Genomic DNA, 25,986 nt, shown 5'->3' with positions numbered 1-25,986 from the left:
ATTATATAGTATGTATACACTATTGTGATGTATTTGTAATCTATTGTTTTCTCCTTCAGTGTACCTAAATAGGCGCAGGAATGTTGCGACTAAGGGGTTTTCACAATAACTTCATTGCAGTGTTAATGTAAGCCTATTTGTGACAATAAAGTTTATTATTATTATTTATACACTGTGCATTGTATTTATACACTATCACATTTATATACTATTACATAGTAATGGATACACTATTGTGCTGCATTTTAATCTATATATTATTTATACTTTGTGCTCTGTATTTACACACTATTATATAGTATGTATACACTATTGTATTATTTATAATCTCTTATTTATACTCTACTCTGCATTTATACACTATTGCATTATACACTATTATCTAGTATGTATAGACTATTGTGCTGTATTTATAATCTATTTTATTTATACGATGTGCTCTGTATTTACACACTATTATATAGTATATATACACTGCTGTATTGTATTTATAATCTATATGTTATTTATACTCTGTGCTCTGTATTTATACACTATTGTATAGTATGTATACATTATTGTATGGTATTTATAATCTATATTTTATTTATTATCTATGGTCTGTATTTATACACTATTATATAGTATGTATACATTATTGTGTTGTAATTATAATCTATATTTTATTTATATTCTGTGCTCTCTATTTATACACTATTATATAGTATTTATACACTGCTGTATTGTAGTTATAATCTATATTTTATTTATTCTCTATGCTCTGTATTTATACACTATTATCTAGTAAAATAGACTATTGTGTTGTAATTATAATCTATATTTTATTTATACTCTGTGCTCTCTATTTATACACTATTATATAGTATTTATACACTGCTGTATTGTAGTTATAATCTATATTTTATTTATTCTCTGTATTTATACACTATTTATATAGTATGTATATATTATTGCACGGTATTTATAATCTATATTTTATTTATTCTCTGCTTTGTGCTGTGTCTCCTGGCGGCTCCTTGTCTGCATCCAAGGTGCTGACGTCAGCGGCCGGGAAGGGGCTGTCAGCGACAATGGCGACGGGAGGGCGGAGCGGGGGTGCAGCCTAACGGGGCGGGGACACAACAACAGCGCCGGGAGCGGGGGCAGAACAGTACAACCGGCAGGAGAAGCCGCTGCGTCCCGGTTGTGAGGGGGCGCCGGAGCCGAATTCCTTCTCCCCCCCGGCTCCTCCTTCCTCCCGGCTGACAGCCGCCGCCTGACGGGAGGGTGGAGAGAAGCCGAGAGTCTGCCTGGGGAGGAGGAGGAAGAGGAGACGCTATGGTGGCCCTCGGAGAGCCGGCGTCGCGGACGCGGTTTTAAATCCGCTCCCGCGGGGTGGGATAAGAAGGGCGGCCGGGGAGACATGGAGGAGCTGCTGATGGAGGGTGAGGGCTTCCTGCGCACTGAGGTGGAGAGGCTGAGCCGGGAGCTGAGCGAGACCACCGAGGAGAAGATCCAGGCGGCCGAGTACGGGCTGGTGGTGCTGGAGGAGAAGCAGAGCCTCAAACAACAGTACGATGAGCTGGAGAGCGAGTATGAGACAGTTAAACAGGAGTTGGAACAGCTCCGTGAGGTGAGGTTTATACAGAATGGGGAGAAAAAGTCTCCCAGATTCTTCCTCCCGCCCCCTTTGTTTGTATTAACGTATTCTTTATACATAACGATTTTGCTCAAAGTGTATTGGACGGATTATTCAAACAAAAAAACGGACCGAAGACCCACCCATCGCCCAAGGCCGTCTAACCGCTGACAGATTCCATCAGCCAGCTCCCAGCATCTGCCACCTCGATTGCCCACAATAATAGTTTTGCTCCTCCGCCAGCCGAATGCTGTCCTGCTTTTTTTCCGTTACCGTCTGACAGCTTCAAACTGCGTTGATCCGCCCAATCGGGAACCCCCGTGCCCACGCCCTTCAGCAGATTGTCATGGATCGAATTGGCATTCACCACTTGGATCAGCAGGAGGCAGTCAGGGATATGTCGGGGCAGAAACTGGTGGATAAAAATTGTTTCCTCTTCCAACCCCCCCCCCCCCCCCCCCCAAATTTGAATTTATAAGCTGAATGCATTTTTTCCACTCGAGTTTGCTGGTCAGTTCTCAAAAATGAGCGCTTTTCTCCACACACTACTAAATTTCAAGAAGCTAAAGATCTTAAATTCACATTTCAATGGTTTACATAGAATGCACATGGACAGGCCATTCAGCAACCAGCCAGGATGTTCAAACTGGAAAGAAATGCTCCAATGTACAGTGCGCCCGCCAGCATGATTTGCTGACGAAGGCATGCTCTTCTGCAGACATTCTGTAACTGCCCAACAGGAAGTACTCGTGACTCATCTTCTGAGTTTGGGTTTAAAAAAAATCCCACCCGAGACACTTGGACTTGATTTGGCACCTACTTTTTTAGTATACTGGATCAGATTAGGGAGCCATTGAGAAAATTATGGGTCTGAACTGATTTGCTACCACACTGGGCTGATACAGCATGGTGATTGATCCCTGTACGCAATTGAGTCGGTTACATTCTGGAATAAATATGTCTTTTGACATAATCACAATTGTTTTATTTTTGTTTTGCTTAAAATTGATAATAGATTTCACTTTCTACCTTGGAAAAAGGTAAATTTATAAATGGATGCCTATTTGTAGGACACAAGTCTATTTAAACTGCTTGACCAGTCAATTCAAATAGATTCATTAAAAACTCTAAATTATGGAACATTTTTATAGGAATTATGTAAACTTAAATTTTAATGTTTTGTGTTACATATGGGAAATGCAATATAATTTGAACTGGGGTAGCATTCAGATTATAAAGGTTTTCACATGTGAGAAATACTTAAAACATATTAGACAAACAGAAATAACTGGTTATTTGGTTTATAATGGTTAATGGAGCTTTCAAAACATTATAGATTCATAATGTGTTTGAAGAAGGAATTGGTGAAATTGTGGGTGTCACGTTCAGGAGCTTTATATGTCATATGTTTAAATAATGTTTAATGTTGTGTGCTGGGATTTTGAGTGTTTCTCACAACATTAAATGGGATTTGAATCCTTAGGTTTTCCCTGGCTTTAGTGAGCTGGCATTTATAAGCTGGAATGACAGAAGTTAGATGGGAATAGTGTTCTCTTCAAACTTTGGAAAGTTAATAAAATGGCCACAATCCAAGAGAGTAGTTTTATTTTGCTATACACATGATATGATCAGCAATGGCATATTTGGTTTCTAAAGACAAAAAGATTTAATCTGTGAAAGGACTTGTAATAGCTAATATTTATTCCAAATATTTTCACCATTGCAGAATCCGATCTAAGTAGTAATAGGGAAAACCTAATTTTAAAATCTTGAGTGATAGAAGTCAATTTTTAACATTGTTTAAAATAATGGTTGTGCTTTAAGGGTAGTTAATTGAAATAAACTGTGGCATGAACTGTAAACAGTAATTTACTCAATTGTCGAATTTTTAGAATAAAACAATTTTTCTGTTTAAACTGAACCAATTGAAACCAGACCATTACAAAACAAATGTATGTGGGAAATGGGAAGAATCACCAGCTCTGTAGTACTCTGGTGTAAAGCAGTTGCATAATTCTGATGAGACCAAAAGTCCAGAAATTTGTTTGAAGTACATTTTTAATTTATAATGTGTTCCTTCGTATGCTGTGAACCTAATGATAGCCAGAGATCATCTGTCTTTAAGCTAACATGGTAAGAGATCACTTTCTCCTCCCATGCTCCACTATTGTTATTGGACAGAACAAACTTTTGTAGTTTGTTTATTATGCAGGCATCTAAAGAATGCTAGTTGGTTTTCTCCCTCTTGTAGAAGTTGATAAAAGGGTGGGTATTTCAAAACCATTTCAAATTTTAGTGCTAAGTGAGATTACAGTTCGAAATAGAATAGCTTGAAATATAAAGGAGATGGGTGTAACTGAAGGAGAAGGGTGTCACTAAAGGAGGTGAGTATACCATCAGCTAATCACTCAAATTGCTCTTTTGTTAGTGATTCTTTTTGGCACTTCACATCTAGCTTGTTGGATCACATTACATAAATCCTTTCGGTGTCTAATTTATTTTTCAGACTTAAATATTTTTACAGGAGCTTTAATTTTTTTTCTGAACTCTAGCATTGAAACATCTAAAGCAATTCTTCATTTCCATGTTTGTATTTTATGTGTTAATTCATTGCTTAAAATAACTGTTATAAAAATAGTTTGGGCTCTGTGATATCCGAGTTGGTAACGCCCTCCACAATTTAGTGACTCTTAAATTTTATTTGATATAGAAGATTCTGTTCATACAATTTATGCAGTGGAAAATCAAAAATGCATTAAAGCTGTATTGGTAGTTGTGCAGGATAGTACATAACTTGAATTGGAGCATTTTTTCAGTCCGATATTTCTGTTGGCAATACTGTTACAAAGACAGAATTTCAACTAATGTTTTTATATAGCTCATTTTAAGAATGTAGAAGTTGTTATATTTCATATTTGTGGCAATACTATTATTAGAACCCCTGGTTTAAAATACATATGGACATGTCTACTAAAGCTGTAATTAAGGTGTTGTAAAACATGACTATTGACTTTAACCATTTACTTGTTTACAGCAAGAACATTGTTTTGATTGCAGGAGATTCCCTGAGGTGTATATGATTTTAAGGATTGTGTTTAGTCCTAGCTAAGCTGGTGATGGGACATCTTAATGGGATACAAATGATGTAATTAATGGGAGGAGCCAGTTGTGTCTGTAGTTCACAGTCTTGCCAAATCCAGTTAGGTTGAGCAAAAGAGGCTGATAAAACAGAAGGATTTTCAGGTTGTTCCTGAAGAGGCTCTCTCTCCAAAGGTCTGCACAGATAAGGAAGTAACCTGTTTTGTTAACTTTATTTATAAGTGGCATTTGAACTGTATCGGGTTGCTTAATTGGAATTAGTGGCAGGTGTAGATAGTAAGTAAGTTTATCCTTTTATTTCAGAACTGTGTAACTGATAATTATAATACTGTTTCTCTGATGTTAATGTAGTTAATTCTATGTTTAAATTGAAGTTTGTTTTAACATAAAAAATACTTATTGATCAGAGTCATCACTGAAGGGTGAAGTATCCTTTCCTCACTGTTTTACAAATTGGAACATTGTTTGGGGTTCCCATCTGGTACCCTAACAAAAGTTGGGGTCTGGTCCGGTATCCTAACAGATGTAGAAAGTTATTTCAAGACACTTCACAAAAGGAAAAATAAGGAAGGAATATGGTGAGGTGAGTAGGAAATTTGTTTGAACAGGTGAATTATAAGAATGATTTCAGATTTAGAGAGCAAACAAGGGTGAGAGGAAAATAGGTGTGCAAATGTTGGTAATAAAATATTGATTAGTGAAATCTTCTACTTTGATCAGCCTTTCATATTTGTGAACCATTGAAGGTGCTTAACAATCTCCAAACTAAGTTCCTGGGAAACCTATTTACTGTTTGTCTACTTAGGAGAGTTTATGTGCATCTCAAGAAGAGTGCACCGAGTTTCTGTTTGACAGTAGATTGCAATTTTTGCTGATTAACCTGCATTGTTTTCCATTTCTTGTCCAGCCAAGAAGATGCTAGTGAGTAAAACATTGGCTTGTAGGCTTATCTGAAGCAGAGTGGGAAGAATTCCAGTCCCCAGTCATGCATCTATCCCGTTAAGTTCCATCAGTGAAACCAAGTTACATAGTGTATCTGCCTGCCTCGGGCATTGGTTTACTAACTCTGTCACAAACGGATGACTTGTTATGAAGTTGCCACTTTGATGCAGCTTGATCTTCTTTGCTTTGATTTGTGTTCTCAGGAGTATACCGGGCGGCATGGTAGCACAGTGGTTAGCACAGTTGCTTCACTGTACCAGGGATCTGGGCTCGATTCCTGGCTTGGGTCACTGTCTGTGCGGAGTCTGTATGCTCTCCCTGTTTCTGCATGGGTTTCCTCCAGGTGCTCCGCTTTCCTCCCTCAAGTCCTCAAAGATGTGCTTTTTAGGTGAATTGGACATTTTGAATTCTCCCTCAGTGTTCCTGAACAAGCGCGTAGTGTGGCGACTGGGCGATTTTCACAGTAACGTCATTGCAGTGTTAATGTAAACCTATCTGACACTAATAAAGATTATTATTATTGGTCATTTGTTACTTACTCACTTTAAAATGGGTGGATTTGAGCTCACTCGGTAGATGGCAGGTACTAGGAGACCTTTCCTTGGTGGAAATGGTACATAATGAACAGCATTGGTGTGAAACCTTTAAAGAGCAAGTTACGACTTTGATATTTTAAAAATCTGAACTTATATATTTAGACATTTTTATGTCTAAGTTTACAGGAATTACTTCAACACTAGTGTCAGATGCTGTTATGACAGTAACTGTTTAAGATTGCAGGGCCACTTGGGTACAACATTTTATTGTGCATGACTTAAAGATTACGGTGTTGTATTGGAGGATGGCAAAGACATTGGAATCTTTCAGTTATGATGCATTTTCAAATTTGGGATTCCAGAAAATGTAACTTAAATGCCCTTTTTAAAAAAAAAGACATTTTAAGTAAAATTACTATAGTGTTTTTTTTTAAAGAATGATTTTAGTAGATTGGATCTTTCAGATACGGTATCTGACCCAAGCAGCTTCAATGTCGTTTATCACATTAGCTAGTTCTCAGCACACTAAAATAATCTGACTATTTTTGGCAATTTAAAGCAACTTATTTGTCCATATGCCCTAACAGTTTTCCAACAGGTTATAAAGCATGTTGGATGTGTAACAAAATCAGTATGATTGCTAATAAAGTATAGGATTAAATTATAACGGATTTTGTCTTGATGTTTTCAAATAATGGATCATTTGAAGGCAATATTTAATGACAGTTTCTACAATAGCCTATTAGTGCTTGCTTTTCCTTCTGTGCACTTGTCCACTGATGTGGCAGTTCATAGTCTGTCACTCAGATTAGTGTTCTTCAAATATAATTGTGGTGAACTGTAACATGTTTGGGTGCCATCAATTTTAATACTTTGTAGTTGCGCAGTGATCTTTGAAATCTGAAATATCAAATGAAGCAAAGAATATTTTGAGAGAAGAGTACTCTTTTGAGCCGGGTGCTAGTTTGTGTAATTGTTAATTTTGTTGAAGTTAGCTAATTGTTGATTCATGATTACTGATTTACTCAGTAAGCAGAAGTGGGCAGTCATGTGTTAGTGACAGTACAGGTGACTTGGGAATATGTAAAAGTCACCATAGTTGCAGAGGACATAAGTTGCTCTCCCCTTGGAGAGAGAGAGGGCTGACGGTGGTGATTTAACCTGAGGGTCACCATACCTCGGGTGAGGGGCAAGGTTGAGAAGGCATGGTAACCTCAGCCGGTACGGGAATTGAACCCGTGCTGTTGACATAATTCTGCATCAGGGGCAGCACGGTGGCGCAGTGATTAGCAATGCTGCCTCACGGCCGAGGTCCCAGGTTCGATCCCGGCTCTGGGTCATTGACGTGTGGAGTTTGCACATTCTCCCTGTGTTTTGTTGGTACTCTTTTTAAAAAAAAAGACTTCACTCTGCATCACAAGCCAGCTGTTCAACCAACTGAGCTAGTTGAGCTCCCAAACTTGGAAATATATCGCCGTTCCTTCATTGTTACGGGTCAAAATCCTTGAACTCCCTTCTTAACAGCACTGTGGGTGTAGCTACACCACATAGACTGCAACACCTTCTTGAGGGCAATTGGGATGGCCGCTGGATGTTGGCCTAGACAGTGATTCCCACATCCCTCAAATGAATAACCAAAGAAAACGGCTGACTTGATAGTGCAATCAACTGATACTTCAATTCCTTAGACAATGAAAGGTGCATTGGCAAATACGGCATGCCAGCCCATTACAAGATGGTTCACCTCTTTTTCTGTGTTAACCTTTGATCTTAGCTGTGCTATCAAGAGCAATGCAGGTTCAAGATAGGTTATTTTTCTCCTATACAATTGGCTTTAAGTGATTGATTTAAAGGAAGAATGTTGGAGCCTTCAAAGTAAACATATTGTCTCATAAAAAATGTTACTTCCAATTGTAGAAAAGAAAAATTGGAAAACATTGGGAGGGAACAACAGCATAACAAATATTAAGAACTTTTCCAATCCAGCATTTATTTCAAAATATAGATCCCCAATTCCGTTTCTCATTTTGATAAGATCTTTTTATATTTCTTTACTGGGACTAGCAAGTACCCAGATGACGTGTCTCGGCTCATGGACTACTGTCAGTCATGCGCTTAGCCCACTCCTGATCTGAAGTGCCAAATGTTTTGCATTATACCGTTACCATTTAAAGGAGTGGTAGATCAAATGTTTTAAGTCTGGGCTTGGGAAGGCAGATTAGAATTAAAAGCATTATCATTGCCTTAAAATGTACAATAGTTGTCTTAACCACTTTTATATGCTTGTGAACAGGATCTAGCACAGGGGTGGGCAAACTTTTCCGTGCAAGGGCCACATTCTGAAATTCACAATTTTAAAGGGCCGCATAGTATATTAAGTAAAATAATTAATATTTAAAATAGCCAAAATAAAAGGTTTTTAAAGAAAAAAAAAGCAATTAATTTTTATTAATTAATATTTTAAAGTAGAAACTTCACATGAAACACATGTGCCGAGCAATGATCACCCTACTCAAGTCAACGTATCCACCCTATACCAGTAACCCAACAGCCCCCCCCCCCCCCCCCCATTAACCTTAAAATTAAAATTTTTTTTTTTTTTTTAATGACTTGATCTTGGTGGGCCGCATAAAGACCTTTGGCGGGCCGTAGTTTGCCCACCCCTGATCTAGCAGATAGCAGGAGAAATAGTTGCAGCTGGCTGTTGCCAAACTTAATCCAGTTCATTCATTTTCTTTTAGTTTTTTTGTGAGGTATAAAGTTTGTGAATATGGTACTAATGTTAAATTTGTAAGTCAGCATAGAATTATAAAATTCTGCAGTACAGAATGGAATCCTCTTGAGGTATCTGTGCTCTAATTTTGGCCTCTTGAGCATGCCTAATTTTAATAGCTCCAACGTTGGTGGCTGTGTCGTCAGCTGTCTGGGTGTAAACTGTGGCATTCCCTCCCTAAACTTCTGCTCCTCTCTACCTCACTTCCCTCTTTTAAGACGTTTTTAAAAAAATCTATCCCGACCAAGCTTTTGATGATTTAGTACTAAATTGGATAATCCACACTAAAATCTATTCATTAATTTGAGTTTGTCCCATTCTGAGCGTAACAAAGAAGTTAAAATTGAACATAAACGATAAGTACAAGTTTATAATCTTTTCAGTTCTTTCTCCCCTCTGCAGTTTTTACCTCTATCCCCCTTCTTTCTCACATTATATAATCTAGTAAATATTTTCCTTGCAGCAGCAACTAACATTTATAAAGTACCTTTAACATAGGGAAGCATCCCAAAACACTTCACAGCAGCATAATGGACACTATTTGCCACCAGCCAGAGAGTTTCTTTTAAAATACAAAGCTTGATAAAATAATTAGGTTTTAAGGAGGAGAAAAGAGGTGGGGTGTCAGAGAGATTTGGAGAGGGAGCATAGAGTATATGCATATCACTGAAGATATGGTCACAAATTGTGTCATGAAAAGAGTAGGTGATATGCAGAAGGTCAAATTTGGAGTACTGCAGAGTTCTTGTAAGAGAAGGTTACAGAGATGGGGAGGAATAAAGCCATGGAAGGATTTTAACATGAGAATTAAAAAATCAAGACGTTGGGGAATTGGGAGTGAATGTAGGGCAGAGCGCACAGGGGTAATGGGTGAGCAATGCCAAATGTAGGTTAGGATATGAGCAGGTAAAAGGTAAGGTAAAGTTGCCATAGTCCCAACTTTCCCCTTTGCGGGAGAGACCTGTGGTTTAACCTGAGGATCACCACACCCCGGGCGAGGGGCAAGGTTGAGAAGGCGGGGCCTTTATGAATAATCTCAGCCGGTACAGGAATTGAACCTGTGCTGCTGGCCTCATTCTGCATCACAAACCAGCTGTCTAGCCAAGTGAGCTAAACCAGCCCCCAAAGGATATGAACAGCAGAGCTTTGGATCCAGCAAAGGGCTACACTGAAGATCTTCATTTTGCATTGAACTGGACCATTTCTGCAGATCTGTAACTAGATGCCATTTTCGAAACAGACAAATGTGTTATCACTATTGCTTTAAGAATGGTATGTGATAGATCAGGAATAGGAACCAAGTTTTTCCCTGCAATTTTCGGGCATGGGCACCCCTTTTAATCCAGCAGAGCCAAAATAATCATCCCCATTTGTAATTTCACTTTATTCAACAGTTTTATTTGTTATCAAAGTGTATCATATTTAGTTGCATTTCATCACTATTAAGAATTTAAAATGATGCTGCATAGAATTTGCAGCACAAAGCGACTAATTAGCTTAATAATTCCATGTCAGTGATTATGCTCTTCATTAGCTTCCTCCAAGCTCTCTCTATCTAACCGTGCCAACATAACATTTATTCCTTTCCCTCCCACATTTCTAGCTTCCCTTCAAATATACGTTCGTAGGCATGTTTTGTGCATTGTGAAAATGTACATGAGTACTAATGTTTGACGAAGGGTAGGTAACTAACATATCCTGAAGCTTTTGGATTCCTTTCTCTAATCAATAACTTATTTTCGGTGAGAAAAAGGAGAACATTTCGAGCTAAATATCTTTGTGTCCTTCGGCGTGAATTTGTCAACAATTCCTGTTTAGGAAGAACCTATTGGACCTCGAAACTGAAAATTTGCCTGAATGAGATGTATAGGCATGCACAGCGACATGACCCCACTTTTGTGCGGTGGCAAACATAGCATTTTGCTGAGGCTTTTCTTATGCATATATTTGAACAAAAAGAACATCTGTCTCTCAGTATCAAAGTTAAGGTAGAGAAAAGATGTGAGACAGGAAGCTAACTGAGAATCACATGGAATTCCTAGTCAATAATGGAGCTATGAATTGTTTGAGTGCCCCACACAGATTCTGTCTAATATGTAGGTTAATTAGGCTTGACTGTTTTAAAAGCTATAAGGTCAAGATCTGGGCAGCATGTCTCGCATTATGTAGCAGCTGGTGAGCTGTTAGCTGTCTCATTATTTATTTGACAATGTACAATGTCATTTTCACCAGGATAAAGAATGTGAAGTCATCTCATTCTTAAAGTTTTCAATGCTTTGCAGATAATTTGCAAAAGTGGTTGTCATGCTAATTGACAATGGGCAACCTGAACTGAAAGTTGGAGTTTCTAATATTCTTAAAGTTTGGGGTTTGAGATGGGAATTTCAGAAAATAGGACATAGATTCCAAAGTCTGCTTCAAGAATCAAACAAACACTTCAGCCATGTGAGGTAGATGTTAAATGTATTTATTTATTACCTTTATCGTCACAAGTAGGCTTACATTAACGCTGCAATGAAGTTACTGTGAAAAGCCCCTAGTCGCCACATTCTAGTGCATGTTCGGGTACATAGAGGGAGAACTCTGAATGCCCAGTTCACCTAACAAGCACGATTTTGGGAACTTGGGGGAGGAAACTGGAGCACCCTGAGGAAACCCATGCAGACACTGGGAGAACTTGCAGACTCCACACGGTCAGTGACCCAAGCGGGAATCGAACCTGGGACCTTGGCGCTGTGAAGCAACCGTGCTAACCACTTTATATTTATGCTTTGAGAAATTACTGTGCTAAAATGCAAACGTTAAATCTGTGGAATCCGAGGGAATGCTTTTTAAAAAACTGTTACTGGAGAGTATTTGTGGAATGCAGATGTAAATCCATACAATTACTCTCATTATTACTTCTGTTCTTGGATAGCTACATGGAATCTCCTTGAAGTTCTTGAAATGTTGGGAGTTCTGCCATTTGCAAATAATTTTTCTTGTTCCCCTAAGCAGATGATTCTGTACCAGTAATCACATAAGATACATTCATGCATCACACTTCTGTATTTATTTTCTTCAATATTTTAGAAATGTTCACAGTCGCTAGTTTTTTTTCATTCCTGACTATTTTCATATTACACAATCTTTTGCCAAAATATGGATGTTGAATCAATGTTTTTTGATGTGATGTGTAATCATCAGGTAAGCATCTAATTCTTAATATTAATAATGGTTATTGATCTTTGTGTGGGGTTAGCCTGACAGCAGTAATCGGACATGCTTTCATTTAGTTCACAAGTCAAATGTTCAAACCAATGACTTCATTAGTATCTTTGACAAATGCATGACATTTGTCTGTGCCCAAGTGTTCCATTAGGGACCTGCTAAATGTGTTATGTTTTTTGAAATGTTCAACAGTGGCTAAGCAATTTTTGATCTTTATCAGTGTTCAGTACTTTTCTCTGTCAATGCCTGTAAGTAGTTGTCATTTGGAAATGCATTGTTTTGTTTTCATTTTGATTTAATTTACCTGTGTGAAGTTCTGTGTGCAGTGAACTGGAACTTTTGCAATGTATTTTTATGATTCCGTATCAAAGTTTGAAAATTTCACTGCAGTAGCAATTTATCATTTATCAGAAAATTGTTCAATTTCCTGACCATTTTAAACTTTGAGGATGGAATGAATCATTTGTTTGTGTTATTGTTTGTTGATGCTGTGACACAATCTTAGACTAAAGGGATGATCCTTTAAAACAGAGATGAGGAGGAATTTCTTCAGCCAGAGGATGGTGAATCTGTGGAACACTTTGCCGCAGAAAACTGTGGAGGCCAAATCACGGAGTGTCTTTAAGACAGAGATAGGTTCTTGATTAATAAGGGGGTCAGGGGTTATGGGGAGAAGGCAGGAGAATGGGGATGAGAAAAATATCGGCCATGATTGCATGGCGGAGCGGGCTCGATGGGCCGAATGGCCTAATTCTGCTCCTATGTCTTATGGTCTTATCCTTTAATCAGGGAGATTTATGACAATTTTATTGAAATTTGAGGCTAAAAGTGCCACCCCGATGATATAGAATTCTGGTTCTGTCAACTGTCTCTTGCTGTCATGAATTAGTTTAGCCATAGTTTGTGAAAACATAGAGTCATTGACAGGTCTGTCGTTTACATGACAATAGTTCTGATGGAGCTTTGACCTTTTGTGTTACAGTTTTCAAAGAACACAGTAAGGCCTTCATTACTTCAATGTTTGGTTGACTATTTGTTTCTGAATTAAGCTGTAGGGCTTGGATAAAGATTCCATCATAATAATTCTGCTTGTTTTAGAATGCAAGCTAGATAACATGTTTCATACTTGTAGTCGCCTTTTTCGTATTTAGATTATTACTTTAGCATTTCATTTTAGAAGGATGTTAAAAGCAAATAGATACAAAGGGAAAATTGTGAAAATTATATCTTGAAAGAGCTTGTGTTGGTTTATGATAGTTAACGGAATAGTATTATTGCTTTGTACAGATATTGGCGATTCTGTATTCAATTGAATGTCATAATATAGCTGTAAATCTATAATGTACTGAAAATTACTGCATGATTATTGAAGACTGGCTGACATCTCGATAGAGTTTCCAGAATATGTGCTCATGGTACTGCCACTCTGTCGTGCTGAACATTTTGCATACTTAATGTATGGTACAGAGCCTGCATTCTGATCTGCATGTAGATGAATGTAGTTTTTGTATCCTTTGATTATTGTAGTATTGGACATGCAAAAGAGTTAGTGGCAGCTGTGTTTCTAGGACGTGAAACTGAATAATTGTTATCTTGTGTATGATGAGGCTGTATACGAAAAGCAACTGTGAAATCATTGCCTGATTGCACCAGCTGAAACTGTCAGCCTTCATGATATTAGACATGCGCTTGTGCCAAATGTCTGCCTTTTCTAAAGCTTTTCAGCTGTGCATATCTCTGCCAATTGTTCCTGCAATCAAGTTGATTTTTAAAAAAAGACTCGAATTAGGAGTTAATCCTTTATTGATCCCACTATTAAAGAATGAATCCTCATTTTGCTAAGAGGGTTCATGATTTGGCAAAGTGTCCAAACCAGTAGAAGAGATTTTGCTTTGGAGCATTGTGACAGCTCTTTTCAGAATAATACTTTGTGAAAGCCCAAGTGATATCCAATCCTCTACTGCCCCATTCATACATTATCTGTCTTTGATGATCTAAATTGGTTCCCTTGTCCAAAATACCTCCAGTTTAAAATTGTCATTCTTTTATGTTTAAATACCTTCGTGACATTCTTCGATCACTGATTTCTGTGCCTTGGCCCCACCATCTCTCTCCCTTCCTTGAAGCTCCGTTAAGATCTTACTTAAAACTCTCTTATTTCACTCAGCTTTTGATCACCCCTCGTAATGTATTGTCCTCTGTCATAGCGTCCATCTTTGTAGTTGGCATTTTACATAAATGTAGATTGTGTAATGTGCTTTAAACCTAACAGTCACATCTTCCAGGACTTGTATTTTCTCCCTCCCCTTTGGTCGGGACTTGATTGTGCATTTTTTCTGCTTGTTGTGAACTGATCAGGGAAACAAGCTCTATGTATATTTGTTCAGGTACCAAAGGTTGAGAAGTAAATGCTTGGTTACCATATGTTAGTATTCCTATGGAGTCCCTTCAAATTGTTTAAGAGAAAGGATATATTAAAAAAGTGCCTCACTTACTCACTCAATAAAGGAACAGTGAAATGGAGCCTGATTTGAACTGATATCCTTGGTCAAGTTAGGAATCTTGCTGAGCAGATTTATTCCCAGGTTTTTCTAAATTATTGATGGCAAATTCTCCAGCCTGTGTATGGTGTCATTTGTTTTATGTCTTCAAGCATCTTAGCATTAATGAATTAGAGAAATCCAAAATTTAGGTTTTTGGTACAGCTAACAGCCAGTATTAGTTGTAAATTGATTGTGTTTAATTGGATGCAGGCGTAAATGTAAAAATAAATGGAAGTGTCGCCAGAGGACCATAGGGTGCTCTCCGCTTTGAGAAATGACTGGTGGTGATTTACCGTAATGCCCACCACACAAGAGAGGGGCAAGGTTGAGAAAGTGGGTCTTCATGAATAACCTCAGCCAGTATGGGAATTGAACCTGTGCGGTTTTCATCGCTCCGCATCACAAACCAGTGGTGGTAGCCACTGTGCGTCTTTCTCGAATAGACAGAAATGGTGAGGGCCCTTTGTGGCCTATGGCTAGATAGCTAAATAGGATTAGACTGGAACTGGGTTTGAGTTTAGGAGATACGTGGTTGTAAAATGTATCCCTGGATAAAATGTTTATAAAAGTGTAAAGACTGGCACGAGTTTTACGACAATGGGCTTTATGGAGAGAATTTGTGTGACCAAAATGTTAAAAGTTGTGATTTAAATAAATTAATTATTAACTGGTTTCTGAAACCTGGGCAAGTAACACATTATCTGTTAGTTTAGATTGGCCAGTAAAGATTGATTTTATTGTGGACACCCATCTGATATTTCACATTATTGCAAACTAAGCTGAGGTTTCCCCTTAGCAAGGGGAGTCTAGCATTACTGCAGAGCACAGGTTAACCAACTTTTCAGATCTTAGAAAAATCCTGTAATGGAGATTGGTATTTTCAAGTAGAGGGCAAATATTTTTTCATCATTGTATGTTGGGCATTTTTGTTTTGCAATATTCCATCAAAGAGCATCTGCTGCTATGAAACAAATAGTCTAAGATGTTGTATTGGGAGCTATCTCATTGATTACATAATTTGAAAGAAGAATTATGCAGCTTAACACTTACCACTTACCTCTTGATTGAATCTGGATGCTGAACTTGAGACATTCCATAAATGTCATCTGGCACAGCATTTGTCTTTGTGTAGTCTATGCTTTGTGTTGCACAAATTGCCTGCAGTTACATCTGCTCAGTACTGTAGCAAAGGATTGATTTTTGGGCACTGGCAATAAACATACAAACTGTGGCCACACTACACCTGTGAAAGAGGTTTGGAAGTGTTCAAAAGAGTTGCTTCACTGATTCTTTGAGAGCCTTTGTTTATTATAGCCCCTCAGTCCGACAGCACGTATAGTTATAAACCATTCAAGAATTGAATGTTTTGCATCGCGTTGTGAATGAATGTACTATAATCTGGTGTAAAATATGATGGCTAGAAGGTGCATTCAAAAATCAAGGACGTAACTGTTTTGAATCTGAGGGCTTCTTGATACAATATATTATAAAAGTAATTATCCCCTAAAAGTTATAGCATTTGGGTTATTATTTGTGTCTCTGTTCAAGTTTAAAGAACTGGTAGTGTTAATTAAACCAGTGGAGAATCAATATAATGCAGTTGAACAGAATTTCTTTAAATTTTTATCTCTTGCATTCTGAGAAGTTTCCTTGTTCTAATTTGAAATGAAGACAACAGACATGCAATATCTGCCGTAGACCCTTCTCTGCCAACATCCTCTCTGTCCTCATCTTCTTAATTCATTATTTGCTTCCTGTGTTTTTTTCATATTCACTTTTCCCATGGTTAATATAACATCAGAGTTCTTCTAAACTTATGTCAATTTAATATTGCAGCATTACTATTTCCTACCGTTATCATGAGCCAAGGTATAGCTTGATACAAGGTGCCAGACCACAACCCAGAATATGATATTAAGTTGGTGTCATACTGATTACTCAAAAGGAATCCAAACTTTAAAGCTGTAGTATTTTTATCCATTTCTCACTGAGAAAGCCTTGTATTTATATGGCACACTTTAGTTATGTAGCCAATGAGAAGATTAATAATGGTGCTTACCAACCAATTAGTTAGCATGGGTAATACAGCCAATAGGAAGGATGTGAGAGATGGAAATTTTGAGGCGGGGTGTGCAGAATTGACTGGTACATTAATTGGTGTGGTGGTTCCCCAAAACAGGCATTTATTGATGTGACTTAGTCTTCCCATTACCCACCAAGCCAAAAATCACCCAAGGATAGCTGATCCCGAGACCTGAACTTGTATCTTTGTATGCCTGTCTTTAACCAAACCTTTCCTTTCAAGTCAATAAATGTATTGTCACTTCTCAAATCTGTGCACATCTTTCGCACAACTCCATTCAGGGTTCTGGACCTGCCACAGCATTGAAGTGTCCTTATCAAAGTCCCATATGACTTTGATAAACTATCCCTCCTTGTCTTTCTCTATCTCTCTGCAACCTTTGTCACCAGTGGACCACACCATCCTCCTCCAAATGGTGTCCTCTGTTGTCCAACTGCATGGGCCTGACTTTGCCAGATTCTTTTCTGTCCAGCCATAACTGGAGAATTACTTAGAATCATAAAATCTACAGTGCAGAAGGAGGCCATTTGGCCCATCGAGTCTGTACCGGCCCTTGGAAAGAGCACCCAACCCAAGCCCACACCTCCACCCTAACCCAGTAACCCCACTCAAACATTCTGGACACTAAAGGCAATTTTAAATGGCCATTCCACCTAACCTGCACATCTTTGGACTATGCGAGGAAACCGGAGTACCCGGAGGAAACCCACGCAGACACAGGGAAAACGTGCAGACTCTGCACAGACAGTGATCCAAGCTGGGAGTCGAACCTGGGACCCTGGAACTGTGAAGCAACTGTGCTAATCACTAGTGCTATTGTGCAGTGTCTTCTCTTCCCACTTGTGCATTGTTATGTTTGGTGCTGTCTCCACGCCCCCCCCCACCCCCCCACCCCCCCAGCAGTGTCATTAGAAAACACAATTGTAATGACATCCAGATCGACCCCTCTTGAGATCTCCACTCTCTAATTTGCCATATTTGTCCATTATCCAGTTGGATGAGCAGAGATTTCCTCCAATGAAATACTGGGAAGACCAAAGCCATTATCCTCAGTCCCCAACATGAGCTCTGTTATCTAGCCACCTAGTCCATTGCTCTCTTGGGCCTGAGGCCGAACGACGATCTGCAACTTTGGAGTCCTTTTTGATTTCGAGATGAGATTCCAACCACCAATTTAGCACTGCGGCACCAAAAGACGCCTATACCAAACTCCAAAATCTCCAAAACATTTTATGGGGCTGGTTTAGCTCACTGGGCTAAATTGCTGGCTTTGAAAGCAGACCAAGCAGGCCAGCAGCACAGTTCAATTCCTGTACCAGCCTCCCCGAACAGGCGCCGGAATGTGGCGACTAGGGGCTTTTCACAGTAAGTTAATTGAAGCCTACTTGTGACAATAAGCGATTTTCATTTCATGGCAGCAGGGTAGCATGGTGGTTAGCATAAATGCTTCACAGCTCCAGGGTCCCAGGTTCGATTCCCGGCTGGGTCACTGTCTGTGTGGAGTCTGCACGTCCTCCCCCTGTGTGCGTGGGTTTCCTCCGGGTGCTCCGGTTTCCTCCCACAGTCCAAAGATGTGCGGGTTAGGTGGATTGGCCATGCTAAATTGCCCGTAGTGTCCTAATTAAAGTAAGGTTAAGGAGGGGGTTGTTGGGTTACGGGTATAGGGTGGATACGTGGGTTTGAGTAGGGTGATCATGGCTCGGCACAACATTGAGGGCCGAAGGGCCTGTTCTGTGCTGTACTGTTCTATGTTCTATTTCAAATCATCAAATCCTTATCCTTACCGTTTGTGATGAGTGTAAGAAATTGTCATATTTTATATTTTTTTGCAGTAATTAAAACCTTGGTTAAGATGCATACAATAGTATGACTGCTGGAGCTGCAATTAAGATGGTGTAAAAGTGATGTAATCATTGATTTGCAGGTGAAGTGTTCTGCTAATTGGTCTTGAGAATCATTTACTTGTTTACGGATAGCTATCTAATGGAATATTGTTTCTTTGAAGGACCCCTTGGAGTGGAGTGTAGATAATTTATGAGCGGTATTGTGTTTGGTCCTGGCTAAACAAGTCAAGGGACATCTTGTAGGAAGAGACAAAAGAATGCATTATGCTTTGGGTACAGATGATGTAGTTAGTGAAAGGAATCAGGTCTGTCTGAAAAGTCAGTTGGTCCGAGAACTCTCATCTGAACAGAGGTGTTTTAGTTTGGTCCTGAAAGGTGTGTTCCCGAATATTCTGCATCGATAAAAGCAAGTAGAAACCTGATTGTTACATTTTATTCATGAGTTGCATTTGAAATGTATTGGTTTGCTTAATTGGAATGTAGTGGCAGGATTAGGTAGTAAATTAAAGTTTTCTCTTTTACTTCAGAGCTGCTGTAACAGTTAACTCTAAAGCTATTTCTTTGTTGCCAATGTGGTTAATTCTGTGTTTAAATTAGTTTATTTTAACACTAATCACTCCTGTGGTACAGTAACATTTCCTCACAGTTTTACAAATTGTAAATAGTTAGGTTCTTGTCCGAGATCCTAATACTCTTGTTAGCCCTAGACTTGACTCTACTAGCTGACCTCACATTTTATGCACCATATGAACTTGAACTCATTCAAAAATATTGCTGCCCTTATCCTAACGTCCACTAAATCCTGACAACCCTGTGCTTAGTGACTCCTATCGGCTCCCAATCTGGCAATGTCTTGGATCTTTAAAAGTTTCATCCTTGTTTTCAAGTCCTTCCAACTTCACTGTTGACTGTTGTCTTCAGCTGTTTAGGTCCTGAACTCAGAAATTCTCTCCCTAATCCTTCCATGGGCTCTCTAATTCTCTACCTTGCCTTTTAAGAAGCTGTTTAAAACAAAGCCCTCTAACCAAGTAAAAACAGAAAATGCTGCAAATATTTAGGTCTGGCAGCATCTATGGAGAAAGAAACAGCATCGACATTTCAGATTGGTATCCCTTTGTCAGAAATTGAAATGCCTCGAAATGTAATCATTTTTAAACCAGCTAGGGAACAAGGGTAGAGCAAATGCAAAGGTCTGTGGTAGATTAGTTAAGGAGGGAGATAAAATAACAAAAGGTATGATTGTGCAAGGCAAAAAGAGATGTAAATGAGCCAATGGAAACAAAAAATGTGTCTTCAGAAGGTGTAAGGAGGAAAGCAAAATCACCATCAACAGCTTCCATCGCTATAGTCTGAAGTTGTCACGCGCAATGTCCAAAGATGAGGTTGTGTTTCTCCAGCTTTTGTTGAGCTTCATTGGGACAATGAAGGAAGTTAAGGTCAGAATGGGAGCAGAACAGAGAATGAAAGTAATAATATTTCACATTTTTAAAAAAGATAGGAAGCTTGGAAAAGATGGTACGGTAGGTCTGTTAATTAAGGATGTCATTAGTTCAGTAGAAAGAAATGACTTTTGCTTGAATTAGCAAGATATAGAATCCCTTTGGATTGAGATAAGAAATAGAAAAGTGAACAGGTCCCTTATGATAGTTTAGCTGTCGCATTGTGGAACAGAATACACAGGAAAAATAAATCCGGGGGGGGGGGGGGGGGGGGGGGGGGGCGTGTACAAAAGGTACCGCAATAAGATGACTTTAATCTATATGTAGATTGGGCCAATCAGATTTGCAAAGAAAGCCTGGAAAATGCATTTATTGAGTATTCGCAGGACAATTTCTTCAAGCAGTATGTTCTAGATCCCACCGTGAAGCAGGTTATTCTAGACCTGGAAATGAGCAATGAGACAGGATTAATCGAAACCTAATGGCAATAGAGTCTCTAGGTGACAGTGATCATAACATGATAGAATTTCATGTTCAGTTTAACGAGGAGAAATGTGTGTCTAAGACTCCTGTTTTAAACCTGAGTCAAGATAATTATAGGGGCATGAAGGGGAGAGCTGGTTAAGGTGAACTGAGAAACTAGGTTAAAGGATAGGACGGTAGTGATGCAGTGGTAGATTTTAAGGAGAGATTTAATAATTCAAAGATTTATCCCAGTGAGAAAGGAAGACAAGGCAGATATATAATGTGTGGTGAAATAAGGAAGTAATTTGAAAGAAATCTGTAGAGATTAGTGGTAGGTTAGGAGATTGAACATATTTTAAGAATCAGCAAAGAATGTCAAACAAAAAATAGAGGGAGAACGTAGAATATGCAAGAAAGCTGGCTAGTATTACAAAAACAGAATAAGAGTTTCTACAAGTATTTAAATAGGCAAAAAGTAACTAAATCTAGTGTTGGTCCTCTAGAGTGTGTCCAGGAAATTGATGATGGAGTTGGAAAAACAAGAAAATGGCAGAGGTGTTGAATAGGCATTGTTGTCTGGCTTCACTGTAGAAGATTTTGAAAACTTCCCAAGATACTTGACAAATCAAGAGGTGAATGAGAAACAGTCACCATCACCAGGGGAAAGGTGCTGAGAAAACTATTTGATTGGAAATTCCCAAATAAGGATTGCATTTGAAGTTTGAATTAAATTGGAAACTTGGGTAATTCCGACCGTCTTACATTAATCGTTACCCAGAAATAGTTAGAAGAATTAAAATCACTTCTAATTCCTGAGTAACTAGAGTACTGACCCACCTGAGAGCCCCGCACCCTCGCCAACTGTCCTTGCGCAGCCAGCCTCCTGATGCCCCCATTCTACCAATTTACCGTATTCACTCACCATCTCCCTGGCTTCTCAAAGTGGCTGGGCCTTTAAAGCTACCTGTTTTTTGTTTAATCGCTTATGGTCACACGTAGGCTTCAATGGCGTTACTGTGAAGAGCCCCTAGTCGCCACATTCTGGTGACTGTTTGGGGGGGGGCGGTATGGGAATTGAACCTGTGCTGCTCGCATTGTTCTGCATTGCAAGCCAGCTATTTATCCCACTGTGGTAAACCAGCCAATTGAAACAAAAGATATGTCTAAAAGATTTATGGCAGCTAAGGCTGTAAAAGGGGGTGTGGCACCCTTGCCTCCGACTCAACTGCTCTCAACAAAAGGCCTCCGGAAGCTGCTGCACTGCACCTTTTCCTGTTCTGGTTGGATGAGGAAGGTGCGGCTGCATTTCAAGGTGAGTAACCAGAAGCAGAGTGGCGATCTGACTGTACTTAATGATAATCTTTATTAGTGTTATAAGTAGGCTTACATTAACGCTGCATTGAAGTTACTGTGCAAATCCCCAAGTCGCCACACTCTGGCGCCTGTCTGGGTACACTGAGTGAGAATTCAGAATGTCCAATTCACCTAAGAGCACGTCTTTCGGGAGTTGTGTGAGGAAACCAGAGTACCCGGAGGAAACCCACAAAGACACGCGGAGAATGTGCAGACTCCGCATAGACAGTGACCCATTGCCACTCCATGGACGTTCTGGCTCATAATTGCATTAGAAATACTTCAGCGAAGGTTCACTCAACACATTCCTGGGATGAAGGGTGTATCTTATGAAGAAAGGTTGGGATTAAACTCATTAGAGTTCAGGAGAATGAGAAGTGATCTTATTGAAACATATAATATTATAATATCCTGAGGGGACTTCATGGAGTGGATACTGGGAGGATATTAAATTTGTGGGGGAGATTAAAATTAATGGATATCATCAGAATAAGAGGTCTCCCTTTTAAGGTGGAGGTGAAGAGAATTTTTTTCTGAATGTCATTAATGTGCAGAATTATCTTCCACCGAAAGCATTGTATGTTGGGATCATTGAATATTTTCCAGATCAAGTTAGATTTTCTGATAGACAAGTAGTTAAGGGTTATGGGGGCGAGATTGGAAAGTGGAGTTGAGACCACAACCAGTTCAGCCATGATCATCTTGAATGGTAGCAGCAAGCTTGAATAGCCGAAAGGCTCACTCCTGGTTCAAGTCCTGTTCATATCTGATAAGTGACCAGAAACTTTCGGTTCAAGGCTTAAAGTACTTCTTCTCGGTGAAACAATATTTGTTGCCCATGATGTGACCTCCTTTACTTTGGTGAGAGCAAATGAAAATTAGGTGATCACTTTGAGGAACACCTGCATTTAGCACAGGTGTGAGAACCCATTTTACTTCTGCTTGAATATTGTCCAGGTCTTGCTGCATGCAGGCATGGGCTACTTCATTATCTGAGGAATTGTGGAAGGAACCATCACAACCAATGATGTGTTTTTGATGTCCTCCTCCTGAGGCAGTCCCTTGCAATTGAGCATGACTTCCTTTCTTCTATTTGGTTCGATGGGTTCTGAGATGACTGATTAGCCTAATGCTGATCTGCAGACTGTAGCATATGCAGGTGCTTGAATTCTTGGGTAGTGAGTTGTTTGGAGGTTTCTGTCCAATACTTCCCCAGTTGAGTTCCCGGCAAAGTCTTTCCATAAGCTTGATGCCTCCCTGAATGCACTCTCTCCATTTGGTCAGTCACTCCAACTTCAGTGTTGAGCTCCAGAATGCAGAAGATGTCTGTGTGTACACTCACCCAGGAATGGGCTTCAGGTCATTTTCAACGACTACAAAGCATGTGAGAAAATAAGTGTTTTGCTAAACATCCAGAAAAATAAGGTCCTCTTCCAGCTGTTATGATCCCATTCTAACTGGAGGAGAAGGTCCCAGAACGAAACCCTGGCTCCAGAGACTGAAACTTTTAATTTTTTAATGAAATATGGAGGAACCGAATTACAGGACCATCAAATAGTTTTAACAAGAAAAAAATTTAAACATGAAAAGTTGGATTATCATACAATATTCATTTACTCTCCCCACCCTTAGTTAACAAATACACACTTATTTAAAGATTAACATGGATTACAAAATACATCTTAAGCTACAATGATCTCATTAACGTAAGTCCCTTTTAAGCACACAAGATGACTTTGGTCAAATACACAATCGCCCTGAACCCAAGTTAGTGTCTGGGTTTTCATCCCACAATTCCCCCCCCGATGATTATCACCTGAGAATTTCCAAACTCCACTCCCTAAAAACAGGTTTTAAAATGTGTTCTCATAATAATACTTTGTGGTTTGCATTCCGAAACCCAGTCTAGGTTTTACAAATGACACTTGACACTTTCAAACAAAGCTTTCACTCCACTCCTTTAATAGCGAATCCAGTCCAGGATTTCACACCAACCCCATTAGGATTTATTTGTCTTGACTGCCGTGCAAACTCTCAATTGATTTCACTCTCAATTCCCCGACTATAGTAACATGGCATCAAACGTTTCATATAACCTCTGAAGCCTGCTGCCCCACTTTAATTCTAGTTGCTGTGATTGTCTCTCTAACTCGGAGCACTTTATTTAATCTTGCTTGAATTCTTCTGACCAATACCTTGGTGTCTGTTCACTTAACTTCAGACTTCTTAGACACTCTGTCCCAATTACCTGGTTATCTGGACTGTAACATGTACTTTAGGAAGCCTATCTCTTTGCAAATGCCATCCATTCCAGTCTTTCTTCTGGCAGAGTTGAGAGATGTTCACTCGCTGAGATCCTGTCTCCAACTGCTCACAAATTTAAAAGCCTCTCTACCTTACAAGGCCCCATTGCTAAGCAACACCTCATAACTCTGTCAGCCAAGCCATTTGCTATTCACACCGTAGCCCTCTCTAAGCACAATAGAAACACTGTTGGAACTTCTAAAAAAATAAATTTAGAGTACCCAATTATTTTTTTCCAATTAAGGGACAATTTTGCATTGCCAATCCACCTAACCAGCACATCTTTGGTTTGTGGGGTGAGACCCATGCAGACACCAGGAGAAAACACTGTTGGAACTTAACCAACCACCACACATACAACACCTTTGCCCAGCTTGAATCCAACAGTAAGTTTTAAGAAACATTAAATTAAACACACTTAACACTACTTTATTTCTAATGTTTATCAATACAAATATAAATTCCTTAAAACACCTGTGTATTCCTAACGCAGCCAGCTCCCACAGCACAACACCACCTCTCTGTGGATTTAAGATAACGGTGCGATCCTAGAAAACGTAGAGCATTGGAATCCTCCTCTTGATGAAGACTATGAATTTCACCATCACCTAAAATGTGGAAGCTCAACCTTCGGCTGACTAAAAAGAGTATTTTTGAAGTTTAGGCACTCTATAATGCAGGAATTTTATAATGCCAAATTTTGTTTGACCCTCTATTTGTTTACCATGACTTAACCTCAGTATTGTAGTAGCCACATTTAAAATGGTGAAATGTGGTAATGACTCATGGGATGTTGCAAGGAAGCCTTCCATTTCCTATGATTATCCTGTTTTTTTTACAATGAAAACTTGAGTTCAGGCTGGATTTAATCATAGAAACCAAGGAAAAACAGTGCAGTAGGAAATGCAAACAATGCTGTTGTAACTTGCAATTCAATCAATTGTAAAATAAGTAAATAATTCTTTAAAAAAAATATTTTTCTGTCACTTTGGTTTCTTGCTGGTTTTGTGTTGAATGAGTGTAATAGCTTGCCCAAGTGACTATTATTTCTGTGCAAGACTAGATGCTAAAGGTTGCCAAATTATTCAACTTCAGGGATATCAGATTAATTTTTTCCTTGTTCCGTGCTGATAACTTTCCCCAATCCCTGATGCATTACCAGTCGAGGTGATGGGCAGTGGCAAGGAGTGGCAACTTGGCTATTCTTTTCCCCCATCCCTTCTCTTTTAAATCACCCAGTTAAATTCACCTTAGGGTCCAAATGATATCCTCAGACTCCTATTTAATTTTTATTGATGCTTCTATCTCTGTTGGGTAAATTTCTCATGAGTTAACTCGACAGTTAAAACAGCAGTCCAATACTGGAAAATCTCAGCAGATCTGGCAGCATGTGTGAGGAGAGAAACAGAGTTAATGTTTCCAGTCTGTATGATTCTTCAGATCTGAAAAGAACGGACTTGAAATATTAACTCTGCTTCTTTCTCCACAGATGCTGCCAGGGCATCTGAGTTTACCCAGCATCTGTGGTATTTTGCTTTGATTTTAGCTGATTGCCTGCCTTTTACTTGTTGGACTGGTTTGGTTAAAACCTGGGCTGCAGTTTATGCTAGGTTCCTATTTCATACTAGCTTCCTGATGCCTAATACTGTTTTATAAATGAGTTTAATGTGTCTGTGGCCTGTTATCATTGCATTAATTCCAGATGTCATGCACATTGTTTTTTAAAAATTTGTTTTTATTCAAAATTTAAAAATATTTTTACAAAACCACTACAAAA

General features: G+C 39.0%; 1 protein-coding gene across 2 annotated transcripts in view; it reads left to right on the top strand.

The window, feature by feature from the left end:
* Positions 1–1,099: 1,099 nt before the first annotated feature.
* LOC119974002 (protein bicaudal D homolog 2-like) overlaps positions 1,100–25,986 on the top strand; it is a 127,195-nt gene continuing 102,308 nt past the window's right edge. For both annotated transcript variants that reach the window (XM_038812763.1, XM_038812764.1), the window contains exon 1: positions 1,100–1,612. In XM_038812763.1, coding sequence (XP_038668691.1) covers positions 1,403–1,612 — 210 coding nt within the window. In that variant the 5' untranslated portion in view covers positions 1,100–1,402. The remainder of the gene's footprint in view (positions 1,613–25,986) is intronic.

The sequence above is a fragment of the Scyliorhinus canicula genome, chromosome 11 (genome assembly GCF_902713615.1).
Source record: "Scyliorhinus canicula chromosome 11, sScyCan1.1, whole genome shotgun sequence".
Lineage (NCBI taxonomy): Eukaryota > Metazoa > Chordata > Chondrichthyes > Carcharhiniformes > Scyliorhinidae > Scyliorhinus > Scyliorhinus canicula.
The sequence above is the reverse complement of the archived record's forward strand: the minus strand, read 5'-3'. Positions and strand labels throughout refer to the sequence as shown.